Here is a 22,525-nt window from a genome sequence, read left to right as displayed (position 1 = left end):
CGCCTGCCAGTTCTCCACCCCCGGGATGTGAACTGCTGTTATCGCCGGGACGTGCGTCTCGGCCCAAGACAGAATGTCGGCTACTTCCCGAGCCGCTCGGGCACTCCTGGTGCCCCCTTGGTGGTTGATGTAGGCCACCGCGGTGGCATTGTCCGTCTGAACCCAAACCGGACGGCCCTGAAGCCGTTCCGACCATTGCAGAAGGCAAAGCTTTATCGCTCGCAATTCCAGAATGTTGATCGGAAGGGAGGACTCCTCCTCCGACCATGTCCCCTGGGCGGACAGATTGCCCAGGACACCACCCCAGCCCGTCAGGCTGGCATCCGTGGTGACCACCGTCCACAGCAAAGGACGAAAAGACTTGCCACCCGACACTGCCGGGGACTGGAGCCACCACAGAAGACTCTGTCTGGTGTGGTGGCTCAACGAGATCCGCAGATCCAAGGACTGCGGACGCCCGTCCCACTCCGCCAGAATCTCCGCCTGGAGACCCCGGGTGTGAAACTGGGCAAAAGGGATCGCCTCGAAGGCGGAAACCATCAACCCCAGACATCTCATGCATGTCCGGAAGGGACGAGCTGTGGTTGGCCCCGACCTCGTCCTGAAGCGTCCGGAGTTTGTCCTCTGGAAGGAAAACCTTTGCCTGAACCATCCCTAAATAGGGAAGGCGAACCGAAGGACACAGAGTCGACTTCGGAAAGTTTATGGTCCAACCGAACTCTTGCAGCGTCTGCACCGTGGTGGACAGGTCGGCCATCAGGCTCTGGCTGGCAGTTGACCTTATGAGATCGTCCAGATACCCCAAGATCGCAATACCCTGTGCCCGCAACAGGGCCAGGACCGGCGCCAGCACCTTGGTAAAAACCCGCGGAGCCGAAGCGAGACCGAAAGGTAACGCCACGAATTGGTAGTGTTCCTCCGCAATGGCGAATCGAAGGTACCGTTGATGACCCTCGAAGATGGGGATGTGTAGGTACGCATCCTTCAGATCGATGGAGGCCATGAACTCCCCTGGACTCAGGGCAGCCACCACCGAGCGCAGGGATTCCATGCGGAACTTGCGCACCCGCACAAAGCGGTTCAGAGCTTTCAAATCCAGAATCGGACGCACCCTGCCCTCCTTTCTGGGCACAGTGAACAGATTGAAGTAAAAACCCCGAAATCTGTCCCGATGAGGCACCGGGATCACCACTCCTTGGGTCCGCAGGTCCCGCACCGCCAGGTGCAGATCCTGCAAATGCTCCGGAGACAGCTGAAGATTTGAGGGAAAAAATCTGCCCACCGGCCGAGAGAGAAATTCGATCTTGTAACCAGATCGAACGATTTCCTGAACCCATCTGTCCTGAATGCGGATTAGCCAAGGTTGGAGGAAACCGCGCAGACGTCCCCCCAACCCAGAAACGGGTGAGGGCGTCCCTTCAGGCGCAACTAGCGTGGGTAGTGGAACCGGACTGACCGGAGTTTTGCCTACCCGCCCACGGCTTCTTCTGGGAGCCCTGGCCCTTGAAGGGCTTGCCCTTGGATTGTGACCGAAAGGCACGAAAGGACCCCTGGGAGGGCCTAAACGAGGGGTTCCGTTTGCCACGGAAAGACATGTGCTTGGGATTCTGGGGTAAGAGAGTACTCTTGCCCCCAGTAACACCCTTAATCAGAGTATCCAAAGCCTCGCCAAAGAGGCGAGATCCCACGTAGGGAAAATCCGCCAACGTCTTGCGAGAAGATTGGTCCACAGACCAATTCTTCAGCCATATCAGGCGACGGTTGAGCACCGCCACGCCAGACAGGCGTGCAGCCAAAGGAGCCAAATTCAAGTCCGCATCACACAAGTACATGACGCCAAGATGGATTTGATCCACCATGGCCAATGTGGTAGGCGGAGCCGAAGCAGCCACCAGCATGCGCCTGAGCACCTTCGTCCAATCGGCAACCGCCTGGGCCGCCATAACCGAAGCAAAAATAGGTTTTAGCATAGAACCAGCAACCATGTAGGCATGACGGGCAAGAGACTCCAATCTCCTGTCCGTAGGGTCCCGGAAAACCGGGGTATCCTCAGAAGGAATCGCAGTAGCTTTGTTTAAAATGGCTACTGCGTGATCCACCTGAGGCGCCACACACCAACGCTCGTCGGTGGATGGCGCAAACTGATAAAGCAGTTTAAACTTATTTGGCACCGTAAAGGGCTTCTTTAAATTGCGCCACTGCTCATTAACTGTATGGTGAAATTGAGCAGGGCAGGGAAAAACCTGCGCAGATTTGCGGGTCCTTTGCGTCCCACAGGAGGACACCCGAGTAGGAGGAGCTGGCTCATCCTCCAAGTGCAAAGTATCCTTAATGGAGGCGATCAGCTCATCCATGTGTGCAAGCTCTTCAGGCGAGCCAAGGGGAGAAGTATCAACCCCTTCCACCTCCGCCTCCCCCTCAGACCCCACGAGGTTCAGAGATGAGCGAGACCCTGAGAAGGGCACGCCAGCCCCAGCAGCCACATCGACCTCTGAATCAGAGGAAATGGATAAACTGGCCCTGCACCTGAGACACTAAGGATGCCACTACAGTGGCCAGATCAGCCCCCTCGGGGGGTGCAGCAGCCCCCTGGTCCCCCACCAGGGCGGGGGGAAACTTGCAATCCTGAGAATCCATGCCCACAGTATAAAAGCAAAAAAGGGTACTGTCCCTTTAACACCACGGCGAGCGCAGCCCACCGCACACTACTGCATGCACCGATCACAAAGGGATAGAGAACACTGAGCAAGGAATGACAGGACAAAGAAGGAAAAAACCTGGAGAGAGCACAAACAGGCTGCTGCCACCGATCGCTGTCCCAGAGAAAGAGGAAGTGATGAAATAACCGGCTGACTTATATAGCCTATGAAGGCTCCGCAAAAATGGCCGCTCAGGCTAAGGGATCGTGGCTACAAGAAAATAGCGCCGACATGTGCTCGAGCGAGCGCGGCCCGCCAAAATGGCGGCAAACGGTGCCAAAACACAGCGCTGTACAGGACAGGGCCATCCATAGCATTTTCTGCAAAAAGAAATGGCGGGCCGCATAGCGGTCGCCGCTCAGGCATGTCTGTCTATTCAGCTCCACAGAACTCACAGCAGAGCGGGAGGGCCCCCCCTCCTAGCAGCCCACAAAGGCATGCATCCATACAGGGATCTGACAGGGAGCCCGCATAGCACACAGACATGAGGGTACACACAGCCACAGACTGACACCCACACAGATGGTCCCCACATAGAAGGTGCTTACCGTACCGGATGGCGTGGGGAGCCTTCTCAAGCGACAAACCGCTATCAGGATGACAGGGAGTGCCGCAGCCAGGACGCAGTGGACCGCAGCACAAGACCACAGAATGGCGTCCAGTGAGGTAGCCACCTCACAGGCAGCATCCCTGCAGCGAACAGGGATGGGTCGTTCATAGCGCCAGGGCGAACCGTAGCTGAATGCTCGATGGCAGGCTGGGGATCCATCTGGCTCTCAGCCCTGGGATCCAGGGCGGCCAGTCCGAGACCCAGCTCCGCATGATCATCTTCATCCGAAGATCCCTAAACTAAAGCTGACAAAATAACAGCTAGTAAAGAAAAGAAAAATACTTGAAATAAAATCAAAAAAGGGTAGAAGGCTGAGACTGAAGCCCCAGCACAGGAAAGCCTGCTACTCCTAAGCTAGGCAAGATCAAACTGAGTTGGGAATGCTGGTGCAGGGAGGTATTGACTAAGGGGACAGCCCCTAGGGGTGTGTCTATGCTAAAAGCTTTTGTTATTAACAAATCTTGTTGCCTAGCTACTCCTGCGGAGCAAAGGTCAATACCCATTGGTGAAGACTTGGGAAGGGGCGGCGACTGTCGGAGGACGTAAGAGAAAATATTTTTACAAATATTTTTAAAGTGGACTTATCAGACCCGCCGCCGGATTCTGTTTTGTAACAAGAATCCAAACTTTACACATCACGGTGAGTTACTGTCACTTGCCGACCTTCAAGGACTGGGTCCCCTTGTTTTGAGGGGCCACTCCCTTGGACCTGTAGAGCACTCTGCCTGAGCGCCTTTGGGATTGGTTTTACCAAGGGTCCGGATCCCAGAGTCCAGTGCCTAAAAAGGACAACTTTACAGGCAAAACCTTGTATCGTCTTTCCTGAGGCTCAGTTACCATCTTTTTAGTCAATTACTTTTTTGGATGGATCTGATTGCTAACTCCTTAGATTCGGCGATCTTTGATCAAGGTATGTATGTAGCATAATCTTCTTTCTTCTTCTTTAGAAAAAAAACATAAAATGTGGAGGGCTTCTCCACCGTGACCATCACCTTTAAGACACTGGCGAAAAAACGGAGGTATTTCCTGTATAGGAGGGGTTATATAGGGGGACTTCCTGTCTGATTGGTTGCCAGTGTCCATTCACCTGAAGGTGGCCTATAACCTACACGTAATGAATATGGCTCTGTGTACCGTGATGTATGATAAAGAAAGAAAGACAACAGTTTCTTTTCAAAAAGGTTTTTTGATTCTATAAGTTTCACGATTCCATCACTCTCTTTCAGGCTCACGTGTTAAGTTAGCAGGCTGGAGATATGAGGGTGGAATGTTGAACAGCCTGCTTTTGCACCCCTGTTTCCACTGCCTTACATCTCTTTGTGGAAGCTGACCAATGAGATCCCCTGCTGATGTCCCTGCTTCTTTCGTAGCTCACAATAGAGCAATAGTGATAGAAAATGCAGATTCTCAGTTATCCTAAATGATCCTTTACTAACTAGATTTTAATAGATGAAATTAAGTAATGATGATCTCAAGTGCAAGACCATTGTTTTTCCCCATAAAACAAACTCTAACAGAGAAAGGTTTGCAAAGTAGGGAATGCAAGTACAGAGTTCTTACCACCCAAGTGCCTGAAGAATAGAAGTGGTCAATTTGAAATTAACCTGATATCTACTCAACTCAGAAATAATAGAATGTTTGTGAGAACTTACCGTAAAATTCTTTTCTCTGAGTCTTCTGACAGTCGCCGCCCACTTATACAGTCTTCACTACTGGGTATTGGTCTTATCCACAGGAGTAAGCTAGGCAGAAGATTTTGTTAGAAACATTCACAAAACTTTGCATAGACACACCTATAGGGGGCTGTCCCCTTGGTCCATTACCCCCCTGCTAGCAGCTTTCCCAATTCAGTTTGGTAGCAAGCAGTATATAGGTCCATTAACCCCAAAAGAGAGGCGGGGGGCGGCGACTGTCAGAGGACTCAGAGAAAAGAATTTTACGGTAAGTTCTTACAAAAATTATATTTTCTCTTACGTCCTCTGACAGTCGTCGCCCACTCATACAGTCTTCACTACTGGGATGTCCCAAAGCAGTGTAGATGTGAGGGGTGGGAAGCGTAACAGACTAAAAGGCAACGCAGCACCCAGCTCAGAGAAAAGAACCTTATCTGAACCAGAAAGGTAAAACATTGGGTAATAGGAAAGCTCAACAGGAGCGAACAAACCCAGGAAGGCAAAATAACCAAGGGGAAAAAAACCCTACAAGAGGGGACAGGCTAAAAACACCATGTCTCCCCTAAGGCACTGCCGCACTCAGAACTGTGCGATCAAAGGAGGCACCTGCCGATGCCAAAAACATCAAGTTTGTAAAATTTTGTAAAGGTGTGCATGGACGACCACGTCGCCGCTTTGCACACCTGGGACTCCTGATGGCGAAAGGCCCAAGACGCACTCACCGCTCTGGTAGAGTGCGCCGTGACAGGGAAGGACGGAATAAGCCTGTACAATCGCCTGTCTGATCTATTTAGAAATGGTGGCCGCAGACGCGGCCATACCCTTCCGAGGTCCCTCAGGAAGGACAAAAAGAGAATCCGACTATCCGAAGGATTCAGTAGATGACCGGTAAACCCTGATTGCCCCGACTACATCCAAGGAATGCAAGGCAAACTCCTTAGGATGCTTAGGATTCGCACACAGCGAATCACATGTCCTCATGGAGATGGAAATCCAACACCACCTCTGGAAAGAAAAATTGATGAGGTCGCAAGACCACCTTATCCCTATGAACAACCAGGCAGGGAGAGCAGCAAGATAAGGCCGCCAACTCCGACACTCTGCAAGCAGATGTGATCGCCACCAGAAAGGCGACTTTCCGAGACAGTGCCGGTAGAGGAATCTCCCGGATGTTCTCAAATGGAGGACGTTGCAACAACGGAAAAACCCAAATTCAAGTCCCAAGGAGGCAAGTGTGTGCTCCTAGGGGGAGCCAGATGACGCACCCCTTGAATAAAGGCGCGGATCAAGGAATTTGATGCCAAGGGGAGCTGGAAAAGAATGGCTAGTGCAGATAACTGACCCTTCATAGTGGTCAGTGCAAGACGCTGGTCCACACCAGATTGCAGGAATGCCAATACCCTCACCACCGAAAAGGAGCGAAGATGGAAACCCTGTGACTCGCACCAGGCGAAATAAGCCTTCCAGGTACGATAACACATCTTACCGAACGAGGCCTTCCTTGCCGGAATGACCGCCGACGAGAGACCCTGATCTCTCAAGACCTGGCTTTCAACAGCCACGCCGTTAAAGCAGGATGGAAGATCGGCCCCTGAGACAGCAGATCGTCCCGTAGTGGGAGCCGCCAAGGAGGTTCCGAGACCAACCTGCGAAGGAACCTGGAACAACAACTGAATCAGGGGAAAGGCATAAATCAGACGATACCGATTCCAAGGCACCACCAGCGCGTCCGAGGTGTCTACCAGACGATTGCGTGTTCATGTCACAAACTTTCCCACCTTGTTGTGTAGACGAGACGCGAACAGATCCACGTCCGGGGATCCCCATCTGACGGCTCAGATAGTCGGCCTGCCAGTTCTCCACACCTGGAATGTGAGCTGCCCAAATCGCCGAGACCTGCGTCTCGGCCCAAGACAGAATCTCGGCCACTTCCTTGGCCGCCCGGGCACTCCTGGTGCCCCCTTGGTGATTGAGCAAACATAGTATGATCGCTCTCAGTTCCAAGACATTTATCGGTGAAGAGGATTCCCCCTCCAACCAAGTGCCCTGGGCAGACAAATTGCCCAGAATGCCACCCCAGCCCGACAGGCTGGCGTCCAAGGCGATCACCGTCCATAACAACGGCCAGAGGGATTTCCCTTCCGTCAGAGCCGGAGACTGGAGCCACCACAGAAGATCCGCTCTGACTTGGTGGCTCAAAGATATCCTTCTTTCCAAGGACTGAGGATGCCTGTCCCACCTAGCCAGAATCTCCGCTTGCAGAGATCATGCGTGGAACTGCGCAAATGGTATCGCCTCAAAGGCTGACACCATCAATCCCAGGGACCGCATGCAGGTCCTGAGCGATGAAGATCCGATGTCCCCCAGGGACCCGACCATGTTCTGTAGAGTCCGGAGTTTGTCCTCCGGCAGGAGGACTTTGCCTGGGCGGAGTCCAGAATCATCTCCAGGTAAGGGAGGCGAACAGAAGGAGACAACGTCGACTTCTGAGAATTGCTGGTCCACCCAAACTCCTGGAGCATCTGAACTGTGGTTGACAGATCGTGCAACAGAGAGGTACTGGAAATCGACCTTAACAGGAGATTGTCCAGATATCCAAGGATTGCAATCCCCTGCACCTGCAACAGGGCCAGGACAGTAGCCAACACTTTGGTAAACACCCTTGGAGCCAAAGCGAGACCAAAAGGCAACACCACGAACTGATCGTGCTCCTCTGCGAATGCGAGTTAGAGGAACCTCTGATGACCTTTGTAAATGGGGGATGTCCAAATACGCATCCTAGAGGTGGATGGAAGCTAGGAAATCTCCCGGGCTCAGGGAGGCCACCACCGATCGAAGGAATTCCATACGGAATGTCTGAACCCGCACAAAGCGGCTCAGAAACTTTAAGTCCAGAATTGGACGCACCTTGCCCACCTTTCTGGGCACCGTGAACAGATTCAAGTAGAAACCCCGAAACCAGTCCCGATGTGGCACCGGGACGAACACCTCCTGGGCGAGGAGATCTTGAACCGCCTGTTGGAGATCTTGGAAACGATCTGGGGTCAAATGAAGATTTGAGGGAAAGAATCTGTCTGCTGGGCGCGATCGAAATTTGATCTTGTACCCTGAGCGAATGAGTTCCTGAACCCATCTGTCCTGAATCTTGGCCAGCCAAGGTCTGGGAAAACAGCGCAGACGTCCCCCCACCCTGGTGAGGGCGCCCCTTCAGGACGAGGCGGACCGGGCCGCCGTGCCAGCGTGGGCGGCTTTTGGCTTGCCCGCCCAAGGCTTCTTCTGGCCACCGGAGGCCTTGAAGGATTTTCCCTTGTCTTGTGCCTTGAAGACACGAAAGGACCCCTGGTTAGGTTTAAAGGAAGCGCCCAGCTACACCGCTGCGGCCCCCACACACGTCTGTACCCCCAAAATGTAGCATAAGCATCACAAGGGGCTTAGGGACCCCCGCAAACCCCCCACACTGCGGTAGAACCGCAATAGCGCCCCCGCAGGGACCGTGAAGGGACAGACGGAACCATACAGACACACGAGGGGGCTATCACAGACTCCACATAGACTGCCATCCCCATGACAGAGGCCCCTGATACACCCCCCGACAGAATATGCCATAGACAAGAGGGGTAGCATGGTACTCACAGGTCCAGCGAAAACGTGGGTGCCGCTCTGTGACGGGAAGCCTCCAGCTCTAGGTGGGGGTGCCGTCAGCCGAACAGGACGCAAGCAACACGCGGAGTACCGCAGTTGAGACATCCTAGAGAAGTAGCCACTCTGCAGGCTTTGTCCCGGAGGACAGGTCGTTTGCGAGGCCTGGTTGTACGCATAGCCTGCTAACGCTCGATGGCAGGCTGGGATTCCGTAAGGCTCTAGGACAACCAGTGCGATTCCCAGCTCTGCAAAACGATGTAGTCTTCCGAAGTCTGACTAAGCGCAGGAACAAAAAAAGCTATAAGCATAAAGAAAAATCACTTTGCAGAAATAAAATTTAAGAAGAAAAGGCTGAGACTTCAGCCCCAGCCAAGGGAAGCCTGCCTACTCCTAAGTTGGCAAAAGACCAACTGAATTGGGAAAGCTGCTAGCAGGGGGGTGTTGGACCAGAGGGACAGCCCCCTATAGGTGTGTCTATGCAAAGTTTTGTGAATGTTTCTAACAAAATCTTCTGTCTTGCTTACTCCTGTGGATAAGACCAATACCCAGTAGTGAAGACTGTATGAGGACGTAAGAGAAATGGGCGGCGACTGTCAGAGGACGTAAGAGAAAATTGGATTTTTGTACTTACTGTAAAATCCATTTCTCTGCGTTCCCCGACGGACACAGAACTCTGTAAATCATAACTACTGGGTTATATTGCCTCCTCCAGGAGTAGGACTAGGCAGAACAAAAAACACCTGGCTACGCCCATGGGCCATCCTCAGCTTGGTATATGACTCCCCTCTTTACTCTAGGTAATCAGTTTAGTAGCAGTATTAGAAGTATCATAACACCAAAGGGATGGATGCTGTGTCTGTCCAATTTAGACAAATGGATTTTATGATAAGTAAAAAAATCCCATTTTCTCTTTCGTTCATCGACGGACACAGCGCTCCATAAATCACAACTACTGGGCCATCCAAAAGCAGTGCCAAAAGTAAAATGAGGGGTGGGGAAAATAACAAAAGGCTAAACATACTGGCCCTTAACCAGGACACAGGAGCCTTAACTGGGTCACAGGAGCCCTATCTGAAAAATAAAAGTTTAAAAAAAAACACTCCTCAAGAGGGAACAGCCCCTCTTAAATAGCAGCCTGCAAAATTTTGCAGGCCAAAAGAAGCATCCGCAGATGCCAAAGTATCTTAGAATTTTGTGAAGGTATGCACGGATGACCGAGTGGCAGCCTTGCAAACTTGCGTTATTTATGCCTGATGACGGAAGGCCCAAGAAGCACTCAGCGCCCAAGTAGAATGCGCCGTTACAGGGAAAGGTGGAACCTGACCTTTAATGGAATAGGCCTGAGTCACTGTCTGTCTGATCCATCTGGAGATGGTAGCCGAAGAAGCCAGCTCTTTTCTTGGTCTGTCTGTAACCACAAAAATCGAGTCTGACCTCCGAAAGGACTCAGTAGCTGCCAGATACACCCGAATCGCACAAACCACATCCAACCAAAGCAAATTCCTTGGGATGAGCCGGCTTGGGACACAAGGAAGGCAACACAATGTCCTCATTCAAATGGAAGTCAAAGACAACTTTGGGCAGGAATGATGGACAGGGACTAAGAACCACTTTATCCCTATGGGCCACTAAGTAGGAACTGCAACAGGATAATGCCGCCAATGCTGATACCCTGCGGGCCGAGATAATAGCCACCAAGAATGTCACCTTCTAGGATAACAAAGGCAAGGGAATCTGCTGAATATTCTCATATGGAAGTTTCTGGAGAACCAAAAGTACTACATCCTGTATGCCCTGTTGAAGAAAGGTTAAGATCTGAGCCACAGAAAAGGATCGAGGATGAGCACCAATTGGCTCACTCGAAGAAATGTACGCTTTCCACGTACGATGGTATATCTTGCAGGAAGACGACTTTCTAGCCTTCACCATAGTAGAGATCACTGATCCAGACAGACCTCTATACCTGGCTTCCAATGGCTAAGCTATTACAACTAGCGACTATAAAGCAGGATGGTAGATTAGCCCTTAGGACAACTGGTCTTTGCTGCATGTAGGACTGTGCAAACAGAAAAATAGGAGAGAGAACTATCTATGTGACAGCAGCCGGTGAATCGCGGCCTGTAGTTCCTTAAAATTTGTCCAGAGGAAGGAACACCCTGTTCAGAATTAGAATCAGACCTAGGTAAATCAATTCACTGGACAGGGATAGGGGGGACCTTAGGTAGTTCGGACATCACCTGAACCTTTGCAGGAATTAAATCCACACAAGAAGACTCAGGGCCTAAAAAACCTGAAAAGGACAAGCTTTATCCCCCTTTCAGGGTACCCCCAAAAGAATGATTTTGAGGATCCCCTTGACGCTCATAAAGGAGGTCCACAAGTCCAGAAACCAGCGAAGATGTCCCCCCACCTCAATAATGGGTGAGGGCAGACCTTCATGCTGAAGGGGTCTTGTCTGCGGGTGCTGAGAAGCTATCTCTAGGCTTACCATCAGACCAAGGATGCTTGGAACCTCCCGGGGAAGATTTGAAAGATCCATTTCCCTTATTCTACTTCCCAGAAGCACAAAATAATTTTCTATGTGCGGAGAAGGAGGGCCCTCATCTGCGACAAGGCTTTTTCCCTTTCCTAGACTATGGGAGGGAGGTACTCCCCCCCAACCCCTCCCCACCGTGAAACCCTTAATGATGTCATCCAGGGTAGCCCCAAACAGGCGATCGCCTTGATAGGGCAAATCAATGAGAGCTTTCTTAGAGGCTTGGTCTGCGGACCAATCCTTATGCCACAGCATGCGCTTAATCACCACCACTGAAACAGAAAGTTTGGACAGAACAGGAGCTGTATCCAAAGCTGCTTTACAAATAAACTGCAGCCAATGGACCAACTGGTCCGCTAAACCAACATAAGCAGCGGGGAGCTACTCACCCCCCAGGCCCTGGCGCAAAAGCTTGGCTCATTCAGTTAGGATCTGAGACACCAGGGCTGAGGCAAAGACTGGCCGCAATGTCGAACCAGCCATGGTAAACATGCTTCGTGCCACAGCCTCCGCTTTCCTGTCAGCTGGGATTCCTCTACTGGGATCATGGTAGCTTTGTTCAACCTGGAAAAAGAAGGGTCCACCACTGGTGGACAAGTCCACTTTTTTAAAAAGTGACTCCTCAAAAGGGTACCGTACAGCAAAACATTTGGGGGCCACAAAGGGTAATTTTGGTTGTTCCCATTCCTTACAGGAAAACCTGTCAAAATAAGGCACATAAGATAACACCTTTGGAGTGCGAGGTGACTTATGCGTATCAAACAAAGCCATGTCAGTGGCTACATCAGTCGCATCCTCAGTTTTTAAAATCTTATGCATTGCAGTGATAAATACGTCTACTAGCGCTTTTTAATTCACTGCTGCGACCATGGAGGAATCATCTTATCGGATGGATCTGGGGGTGTGATAATAAGCTCCCCTGGACGGGTCGCGTCCACAGCGGCATCAGGCTAATAATCAGAGGAGACAGACTGAGCAGGGAAAGACGCTTCCTCCTGGGCCTTTACCCACACACCACTTCCACACAGGAAACTAAGGACTGCAGGGCCACCGTGGGAAGCTGGGGTTCCGAGGGACCTGCCACCTCCATGGGAGGGTCAGTGGGGGAGATGTGACCCTGAGGCTCCATAGGGAAAGGAGGACCTTACAGTACAAAAACGATCTTTCGGCACCACTAAAGGACGCCCCCCCCCCCCAAGGATCAGGGTACCTATCAGCAATTTGAAGAGAGAGAGAACAGGGCCCCCAAGGACCCTACCGATCGGAGGAGCACCCAGGATTCAGACTCAGCATCACCATGGATGCCATCCCGGTTCATATGTCCTGGGCATAGGAAGAGGAAACTTGAGGAGGAGAAAGAGCAGGAGCTTCAGCATCCCCACGAGGCCTCGGTCATCTCCAGTGTCTCCCGGACTAAGGGAAAATGGCCCCAGTGACATCATCGGGCTACACAAACATGGTCGTCAGCTGGAGACCAGCCAGACTAAGGGAAAATGGCTCCCATGACATCATCGTGCTACACAAACATGGCCACCAATCAGAGACCAGCCAGAATAAAGGAAAATGGCTGCCATCAGCTACAGCATGCTGCCAGGATCTTCCCTGTGCCCTCTGCAAAGCAGCATCCTCTGCAAGGGGATCGTCTCCTGAAGGTAGGACACACAATAGGGGAGACTGCACTGCACACTCTGCACTGGGAGCCCCCTGCACTTTACCCACACTGCGAACAGTTGCGCATGCACCAAGGGGTCTCCTACACTGGACCCCTCCAGACTACAAGGGCAGGACACACTATCCTTACAGAGTGGGGATAGCGGGGGAGACCCCAGGGGTCTCTGCTGCATCCTCTGCTCTGGGACCCCCACACCAGACTCCAGGTCCAGAAAGGGGGGAAAGGGAGTGGGGGAAGCCCAGCTCATTTAGGGATTTTTAAGAATGGGAGGAGGGAACCTGCAGGCAGGCTTGACCGTTCCGGAGGTTACCCGCGTCCACCCCAAAAAAACAGCTAAAAGAGAAGAGGGGGGATTGCACTTAAACTTCCATAATGCGGGTAACGCTCCAGACAGAATCAGGGGAGCTGTCGGCCAAAGGACCGCTGCTACTCAGACCCAAGCCTGGTTATATGCGACCCTGCGAAATGATTAACACACGGGCCAGCCTCTGTCCGTAAAGCTATGTCGCAGCCGACCTAGCGAGTAGCTGCATTCTCCACGAGCTCGCTGGCTGGCAATTGATTGTAGATCTCCAGAGAGAAGAACAAAAAAAAGATGTATGGTAGGTGAAAAAAAATTGCTAGGACCAGAGATCCCAGCCAGGAGCCTAGGTCCTTACTCCAGACTAGACAGAAAAAACTGATTACCTAGAGCAGAGAGGGGGGGTTATATACCAAGCCAAGGATGGCCCATGGGCGTAGGCAGGTGTTTTTTGTTCTGCCTAGTCCTACTCCTGGAGGAGGCAATATAACCTAGTAGTTATGATTTATAGAGCGCTGTGTCCATCAATGAATTAAAGAGAAATCAGTTTTGGCTTAACTGATCCATATCTGTTTTAATACAACGAGGAGATTTCAGCAGGAGGGGCGGTGCCGAATGCGGCCATAGAATCAAAACATTGGCAACAAAATATCTACTACATGTGCTCCTTTTAAATGCAGATAAAAGGGGGGACATTAAAAAAAAAAAAAAAATTCACAAATGACCTCTCTTCGCGTAAACCAGCATTGATCTGAGAAGCTTTAGCCAAACCAATCAGCTCTGTCCCCTGAAAAGCTCAGGCTTAAAATATGTCCTGGGGTCTGGAAGAGTTTATAGATATAATGTTGCCTGATCTAACTATAAACTGGCTGTATTGCCTGATTACATCTGTAACGCAGGCCATAGATTATGCGATTTCCTTTCCTGCAACCATGGGTTGCAGGAAAGAAAATATATTGATTTCCCCAGGGCTAGTGTATTCTCTCGGCAGGGGGGCGTGCGGAGCTGTCCCTGCTAGGAGAACAAAGTGATTGCTGCTAGTGGCTATAGCCGCTAACAATAACCGTATGCTACAAATCTGACATGCTGGTTGTACGCAAGTCGATCGATGGATTAAATCTCAGCAGGTACCTGCTGAATCGGCTGAGATTCGGTCCATCTATGGCTGGCTTACGCAACTTCACTTAGATGGCTGGGTGTGATAAATATGAGACGATTGAGTGGAGATGAATGAAATCTTCAAGAAAGCAATGTTCGGAATTAATTTACTCTCAAACAAGAAGCTTTCAATCCGACAAGATATTTACCCAGGAAGCAAAACCAGAGAAATGCAGGAAAATACAGCTAGTGGGTGCAGGCCAGGAACTCAGGTTCAGCCTCTAATAAGCAGAACTAGCTATGAAATACCACATGCAGTCAAATGACTATCAGCAGATCCAACAAAAATGTGACTAGAATCCTTACTGCACTCTTGAAGAGGTGCCAGTCACCAAAGTTCATGCTCATCTCCTTCTTCAGCTCGTCCATGCTGCACTGTACCAGGACACGGCCATTGATATTTGCCTGCAGAGGAGACAGAATAAGTCAGTGAAAGCAGGACAACTCTGCCCTAAGCTCAGATAGAAAAGATAAATTCTACCTGCTCTGGCATAGTTGTCAGTAGCAAAATGTTCCACAAAGCTAGCAATTAAAGGTTATATGCAATCTATTAAGGTGATGAAAAAAGGATTTTTGTCTTCCCGTAAAATCCATTTCTCTGATGTTCATTGGCAGACATAGCTCCTGATCTTCTTAACCATTGGGTTATACTGCCCCATATAGGAGTAGGACACTAGGCAGAAAAAAAGCTTGACTATGCCTATGGGCAGTCCCAGGGGGTATACTTCCACCTTTAGCTATAGGCACACAGTTTTGTTACAAGCAGTGTCAGAAGAAATCCAACTCCACAGAGGGGTGGGTGCTGTGTCAGTCAATGAGCATCAGAGAAATGGATTTTACGTTAAGACAGTAATCCGAATTTTCTCTTTCACTCATTGACTAACACAGCTCCTGATCTTCTTAACCATTGGGACATCCCAAAGCAGTGTTAAACATGAGGGGTGGGAACAGCAGAAAAAATTCCCAAGGCTAAACCATAGCCAACCAGGTAACATAGGGCTCAACCAGAAACAACTGGAGCTCACCTGAAAATAAAATTGGATTTTTGTCTTACCGTAAAATCCTTTTCTCTGAAGTACATTGACGGACGCAGTCTTCTTGTTCTCAATAGCAGTAGGGTTAATTCTTCCCCCTACAGGAGTAGGACACTAGGAAGAAAAAAGTTCTGGCTACGCCTATGGGCAGTCCCAGCGGGTATACCCTCTCTCCCTGCTATAGGATGTCAGTTTTGTATCAAAGCAGTGTCAGGAAAAAACAATACATTCAACCCAACTCAATAATAGAGGGGCGGGTACTGCGTCCGTCAATGAACCTCAGAGAAAAGGATTTTAAGGCAAGACAAAAATCCCATTTTCTCTATAGTTCATTGACGTACGCAGTCTTCTTGTTCACAATAGCAGTAGGGACAACCCAAACCAGTGCCATAAAAACATGAGGGGTGGGAACAGCAGAAAATAATTCCCCAAGGCTGAACCACAGTCAACCAGGTAACCTAGGACTCATAAGAACAACAAAATGAGACCCACCTGAAAAAACATTACACACCCTCAAGGGAGACTAAAAACACCCTTAAACAGCGGCCTGCAAAACTTTGCGGCCAAAGGAAGCATCTGCAGATGCCAGCACATCCACCAAGTTATAAAACTTTGTGAAAGTATGAACAGATGACCAGGTAGCCGCCTTGCAAACCTGAAGCACAAAAGCCTGATGGCAAAAAGCCCAGGAAGCACTAAGCGCCCAAGTAGTGTGCCTTAACAGGCAAAGGTGGAACCTGATCCTTAATTGAATAAGCCCATCTGTCAGACAACCATCTGTCTGATCCATCTGGAAACAGTCACAGCAGACGCAGGCAGCCCTTTCTTTGGTCCATCCGTGAGGACAAAGAGTGAATCTGACTTTCAAAAAGACTCAGTAGTCGCCAAGTACACCCTAAATGCCCGAACCACATCCAAAGTATGCAGTGCAAATTCTTTAGGATGTGTAGGCTTATGACACAAGGAGGGTAACACAATGTCCTCATTTAAAAGGAAACTGGAAACCACCTTCGGAAAGGAAGGACAGATCTGGACGAAGTACCACATTATCCCTGTGAACCATCAGATAGGGAGAACGATAGGACAATGCCACCAGTTCCGACACCCTGCGCTCAGAAGTAATAGCCACCAAGAAGGCCACCTTCTGAGATAAAGTAAGCAGGGGAATCTCCCGAATATTTTCAAAAGGAACTTTCTGGAGAACAGACAGCACCAAATTAAGATCCCAAGGTGGCAACGGAGGTGGCACCGGAGGAGCCAAATGTCGCACCCCCTGGATAAAACTACATACCAGGGAATAAGTGGCTAATGGCCTTTGGAAAAAAAAAATTGCCAAGTCCGAAACCTGACCCTTGATAGTACCCAAGGCCAAATTGTGCTCAACCCCCCGTTGAAAGAAAGCCAAGATCCGAGCCACCGAGTAAGAGCGAAGGGGAACCCCAAGAGACTCACACCACGCAATATACGACTTCCAAGTGCGATTATATATCTTTCTAGAAGTTGCTTTTCTCGCTTTAAGCAGAGTGGGAATCACAGAAGCAGACAATCCCCTGTCCTTCAGCTCCTGGCTTTCAACATCCAAGCCATCAAAGCCAGCGACCGCAAAGCAGGATGGAAGATTGGTCCCTGAGACAGCAGATCCTCCCTGAGAGGAAGTCTCCAAGAAACGTCTGCGACTAGCCTGACCAGGTCTTATGACCAAGCCCGGCGAGGCCACTCCAGAGCCACAAGGATGACCGGAACCCCTTCCGCCTCAATCCTGTGAAGAAGTTTCGGCAGCAACGTGAGCTGAGGAAAATCATACATCTGCCGATACTGACCCCCCACTGAGCCACCAGCGCATCTGTGGCATCTGCCAGAGGGACCTGAGAGCGGCCCACAAACCTCTGCACTTTCCTGTTGCTTCAAGGCGCCAACAGATCTACGTCTGGAGTGCCCTAAACGAAACGCACAGCTGCTGGAACACCTCCGGATGGAGAGACCATTCCCCTGGAGCCACATCTGCCGGCTGAGGTAATCCACCTGTCAATATTTCACTCCCAAAATGTGAACGGCTGAGAGAGCCGGAACAAAGCGCTCTGCCTACCGAAGGATGCCTGCCACCTAAAAGGCCGCATGGACACTTCTGGTGCCCCCTTGGTGATTGACATAAGCCACAGCCGTGGCATTGTCTGATTGTATGCGCACTTGACATCCCCGAAGGAGCTTCGTCCAGTGGATTAGGCAAAGCCTGATCGCTCTCAGCTCCAGAACATTGATCGGTAACCTGGATTCCTCCAGAGACCAGACCCCTTGAGCAGCAAGCTTGTCGAGAACACCTCCCCACCCAAATAGACTGGCATCCGTGGTGATCACTGTCCCATTGATGGGGAGGAAGGATTTTCCTTGTTTGAGCATCGGGACAGAAGACACTATAACAGGGACCCCCTGGTCACCTGGCTCAACTGGATCTGATTGTCCAAAGAACTTGGATCTTTGTTCCATTTGAGAATAATTTCCTTCTGGAGTATTCTCGTGTAAAATTGAGCGTAAGGTACCGCCTCGAAGGACGACACCATCAGTCCCAGAGCTCTCATACAAGTCCGAAGGGACGACCATTTGCTGGACAGAAATTGCTGAATCGCAGACTGGAGTTTTTGAAGTTTGTCCAGAGGAAGAAACACCCTGGTTGAGGACGAGTCCAAAGTCAGGCCCAGATAGTCCAGCCTCATGGAAGGAACCAGGGACGACTTCTGGAGATCCACAATCCATCCGAATTCCTCCAGAGTTCTCATGGTGATCTCCAAGTTAGTCACCAGCGCCGTGGGAGACTCAGCACGGAGAAGCAGATCATCCAGGTAACCCAGGACTGATATCCCCCGCTGGCGTAATAAAGCCAGGACTGGAGCCAACACCTTTGTGAAGACCCAAGGAGCAGAGGCGAGGCCAAAGGGTAACGCCACAAACCGACAGTGATCCTCTCCCAATTTAAAAATGCAGAAACCGTTGAGGTCTTGCAAATATTGGGATGTGAAGGTAGGTATCTTTGATGTCTATGGAGGCAAGGAAATCCCCCTGGTGTAGGGAGGCCACCACCGTGCGAATGGATTCCATCTTGAATTTTTGAACTCGCACAAAGCAATTCAGAGCCTTCAGGTCCAGAACTGGACGCACCTTGCCTTCCTTCCTGGGACCATAAACAGGTTGAAGTAAAAGCCCTGAAAAAGTACTGAGAACGGAACCGGAACGATTACTCCTTGTAAAACCTTACTGAAGGGACAGATCAAAACTCGATCTTGTAGCCAGACCGTATGACCTCGTGCACCCACTTGTCTTGTATCCGGGATAGCCACATATCCGGAAACCAGCAAAGACATCCCCCCCACCCCAGATACGGATGAGAGCGCACCTTCAGGCCGAAGGGGCCTTATCTGCAGGTCTGGAGACACGCTTTCTGTTTTCCAGACCAGGGTCGCGTGGAGCCACCGGAGGAGACCTTGAAAGAATTTGATCCTTTATTACTCGCCCCTGAGGGACGAAAAAACTTTTTATGTGCTGAAAAGGAGGGACCCCGTCTGCGATGAGGGTCCTTACCCTTGTTAGCCTGTGGGAGAAAGGTACTCTTACCCCCTGTAAGACCTTTAATAATGTCATCAAGGGTAGCCCCAAACAGGTGATCACCCTGAAAGGGTAGATCAGTCAAAGCCTTCTTAGAAGTCTGATCCGCAGACGAGCATTTTAGCCACAGTATACGCTGGAGGACCACTGCTGACACCGAAAGTCTCTCCAATATTGGAACCGCAACCAGCGAGGCATAACAAACAAAATGCAGCCCCTGCATCAACTGGTCCATCAGCTCCTGAAAGGCAGGGGGGGAAGTTGTACCCCCTCCAGGTCACAGCGTAGTAACTTAGCCCATTCAGTCAAAGTTTGTGACACAAGGGCAATAGTAAACACTGGTCTGAGCGCAGACCCCGCCAGGAAGTATATATTGCGGGCCACAGACTCTGCCTTTCTATTCGCCGGATCCCTAAAGGAGGGCAAATCCTCCACTGGAATCATGGAAGCTTCATTCAGTCTGGAGACCGGAGGGTCCATCGTAGGTGGCACAGTCCACTTCTTTACAGCGGACTCTTCAAAGGGGTAGTGCCTAGCAATCCGCTTAGGCACCCCAGGGGTACGCTTTGGGCAGTCCTACTCTTTTTTGACCATGTTGCCAAATACGCAGGAAGGGGGAAAACCTTAACAGCTCTGGATGGCTTGTGAGTGCCAAAAGTAACCTGCGGCTCAGTCGCAGCTGCGTCCTCCATTTACAGGGTCTCAAGCACAGATACAAACAGTGCGTCCACTAGCGCCTTTTCTTGCACAGTGGCAGAGGGAGAGGTGTCATCCTCACTATCAGAGCAGACAGGGCGCGAGGTAGTAGACCCGCAGGGAGACCCACGTCTGCAGCGGCTGAATCAGATTCAGAATCTGACACATCAGATGAGGCAGGGGTAGGAGGGGGGCGATTTTTGGCAACACGTCCTTTACAGGCCACCTCCACCCAGGACACAAAGGATTCCAAGACTGCTGACAGTGCATCTATGGATAGCTGGGATAGGGGGGGCCCTGCGGCCTCCTTGAGGAGGTAAGATGGGGAAAAATGTTCTGCAGGGTCCATGTTGCACCAGGGGAACCCCGCAGCAAAAAGTTGAAAAAAAAAGATGTTTTATTTTTTTTAAACGTCCCACCGCGTTACAGCGCCCCCAAGAGGTCAGGCAGAATGCACAGAGACCCACAGCAAAGGGAGAGAGACCCCACAGACTCACCACCCCAACAAAGATGCACCAGGAAGGTCCAGTACGTCTGCACAGCACGTGTCTGCAGTGATCTCAATCCTCATAGAAAAACCTGAGTACTAGCACTAGGGTATAGGGAGGGGCCTCCAAGAACATGGCGGCCATTGATTTACAATGGGATTCACCGCAAAATGGCTGTGCCGAATGTACCAAGATAGCCGCCGATCCCTTCAGCACATGTAGGCTACCAGAAAATGGCGACCCGGCGTGGCCTACGGAGCTTCTAGGGGCCCTCGATCCCAGCCTCCTGGATGGGATCGACATGAAGGGTGTCTTGGTAGAAACAGGTAAATCCCCCCCTGCACGATCGATCGTCTAGTCGCCAGTGATGTACCCCCCCACTGTCGGCCTACACCCGGTCCCAGCCCCCAAGAGTAGTTTCAATAGCCCCAGTGGTGAGTGGGGAGGGAGGGGGACAGGTCGGGGGGGGGGGGGGGGGTGCATGACAGGACAGAGAGGAAACCGGGAACGTGAGGGTCCGACCGTCCCAAGGGGCCCGTGTCCAACCCAAAACCCGCCAGGGGAGAGGGGGAGGGAACAGTTTACTCACCATACCAGAAACAGGCGGGTGCCATCTCCTGACACAACCCCTTGCTGCCGAAGTGAGGGGGGCTACTGGCCAATAGGAACACTGCGACTCGTGCCTAGACCCGGTCATATGCGACCTGGCGAGACGTTTAACTCGCAGGGCCAGTCCCCATCCACTAGCGCGGAGCTGGGGTCTGCGTGCGCTTGCTGGCTGGCTGGGGTGACCACTGGATCTATATATCCAGCCCATCGCCCAGATCTGGCATAGTTACTTGTAGATCTCACAGGAAAAAATCTGGTGAAAAAACCTAACTAGAATTTTTTTTTTGCCAGGACCAGTGATCCCAGCAAGGAACTAGGTCCTTACTCCTGACTAGGCAGATTAAAACTGACATCCTATAGCAGGGAGAGATGGGACTACCCATAGGCGTAGCCAGAACTTTTTCTGCCTAGTGTCCTACTCCTGTAGGGGGAAGAATTAACCCCACTGCTATTGAGAATAAGAAGACTGCGTTCGTCAATAAACAATAGAGAAAAACAATACACCCTCAAAGAGGATCAGGTCCTCTAAACAGCAGCCTGCAAAACCTTGTGGCCAAAAGAAGCATCTGCAGATGCCAACACACCCACTTTATAAAATTTTGTCAAAGCGCGCACAGACAACAGTGAGGCAGAAACCTGTCCCTTGATGGTATTCAAAGCCAGGCGCTGCTTAGAGGAAGGTCAAAATCCGAGCCACTGAAAAAGAGCGAGGATGAACCCCAAGAGACTCACAACACGCAATGTACGTCTTCCACGTACGATGGTAGATCTTCCTAGAAGTAGATTTTCTAGCCTTTAACAGCATTGGAATCACTGATTTAGACAATCCCCTATCCTACAGCACCTGTCTTAACAGCCAAGCCATCAAAGCCAGTGACTATAAGGCAGGATGAAGATTGGCCCTTGGGACAGCAGATCCTCCCTGAGAGGAAACTTCCAAGGAACATCGGCGACCAGCCGCACCAGATCGGCATATCAGGCCCGGCAAGACCAGTCCAGGGCCACTAAGATGACCGGAATCCCTTCTGGAATTGGAAATTGGCAAATGTCGTGCCCATTCACAAGAAGGGTAGTAGGGAGGAATCTAGCAACTATAGACCAGTGAGTCTGACATCAATAGTAGGCAAATTAATGGAAACCCTATTAAAGGATAGGATTGTGGAACATCTTCAATCCCATGGATTGAAAGATGAAAAACAACATGGGTTTACTTCAGGGAGATCATGTCAAACAAATCTTACAGATTTTTTTGACTGGGTGACTAAAATAATAGACGGTGGAGGTGCAGTAGACATTGCATATCTAGATTTTAGTAAGGCTTTTGACACTGTCCCACATAGAAGACTTATCAATAAACTGCAGTCATTGAGCATGGACTCCCATATTGTTGAGTGGATTAGGCAGTGGCTGAGTGACAGACAACAGAGGGTTGTAGTCAATGGAGAACATTCAGAACAAGGTCATGTTACCAGTGGGGTACCTCAGGGATCTGTACTGGGACCAATTTTGTTTAATATCTTCATAAGTGATATTGCAAAAGGCCTCGATGGTAAGGTTTGTCTTTTTGCTGATGACACAAAGATATGTAACAGGGTTGATGTTCCTGGAGGGAAACACCAAATGGAAAAGGATTTAGGAAAACTAGAAGAATGAAACTGGCAACTGAAATTTAATGTGGATAAGTGCAATATAATGCACCTGGGGCGTAAAAACCCAAGGGCAGAATATAGAATATTTGACACAGTCCTGACCTCAGGAAAGGGATTTAGGAGTAATTATTTCAGAAGACTTAAAGGTGGGAAGACAATGT

The 22,525-nt window shown here is 50.5% G+C and overlaps 1 protein-coding gene across 4 annotated transcripts in view; it reads right to left on the bottom strand.

Moving 5' to 3' along the window:
- The window catches only part of KIDINS220 (kinase D interacting substrate 220), a 337,500-nt gene that overhangs the window by 22,882 nt on the left and 292,093 nt on the right, over positions 1-22,525 (bottom strand). For all 4 annotated transcript variants that reach the window (XM_082248990.1, XM_082248991.1, XM_082248992.1 and 1 more), the window contains one exon: positions 14,598-14,696. In XM_082248990.1, the coding sequence (XP_082105116.1) occupies positions 14,598-14,696 (99 nt within the window). The remainder of the gene's footprint in view (positions 1-14,597; positions 14,697-22,525) is intronic.

Source organism: Pelophylax lessonae (genome assembly GCF_965119305.1).
Source record: "Pelophylax lessonae genome assembly, chromosome: 3".
NCBI lineage: Eukaryota > Metazoa > Chordata > Amphibia > Anura > Ranidae > Pelophylax > Pelophylax lessonae.
The sequence above is the reverse complement of the archived record's forward strand: the minus strand, read 5'-3'. Positions and strand labels throughout refer to the sequence as shown.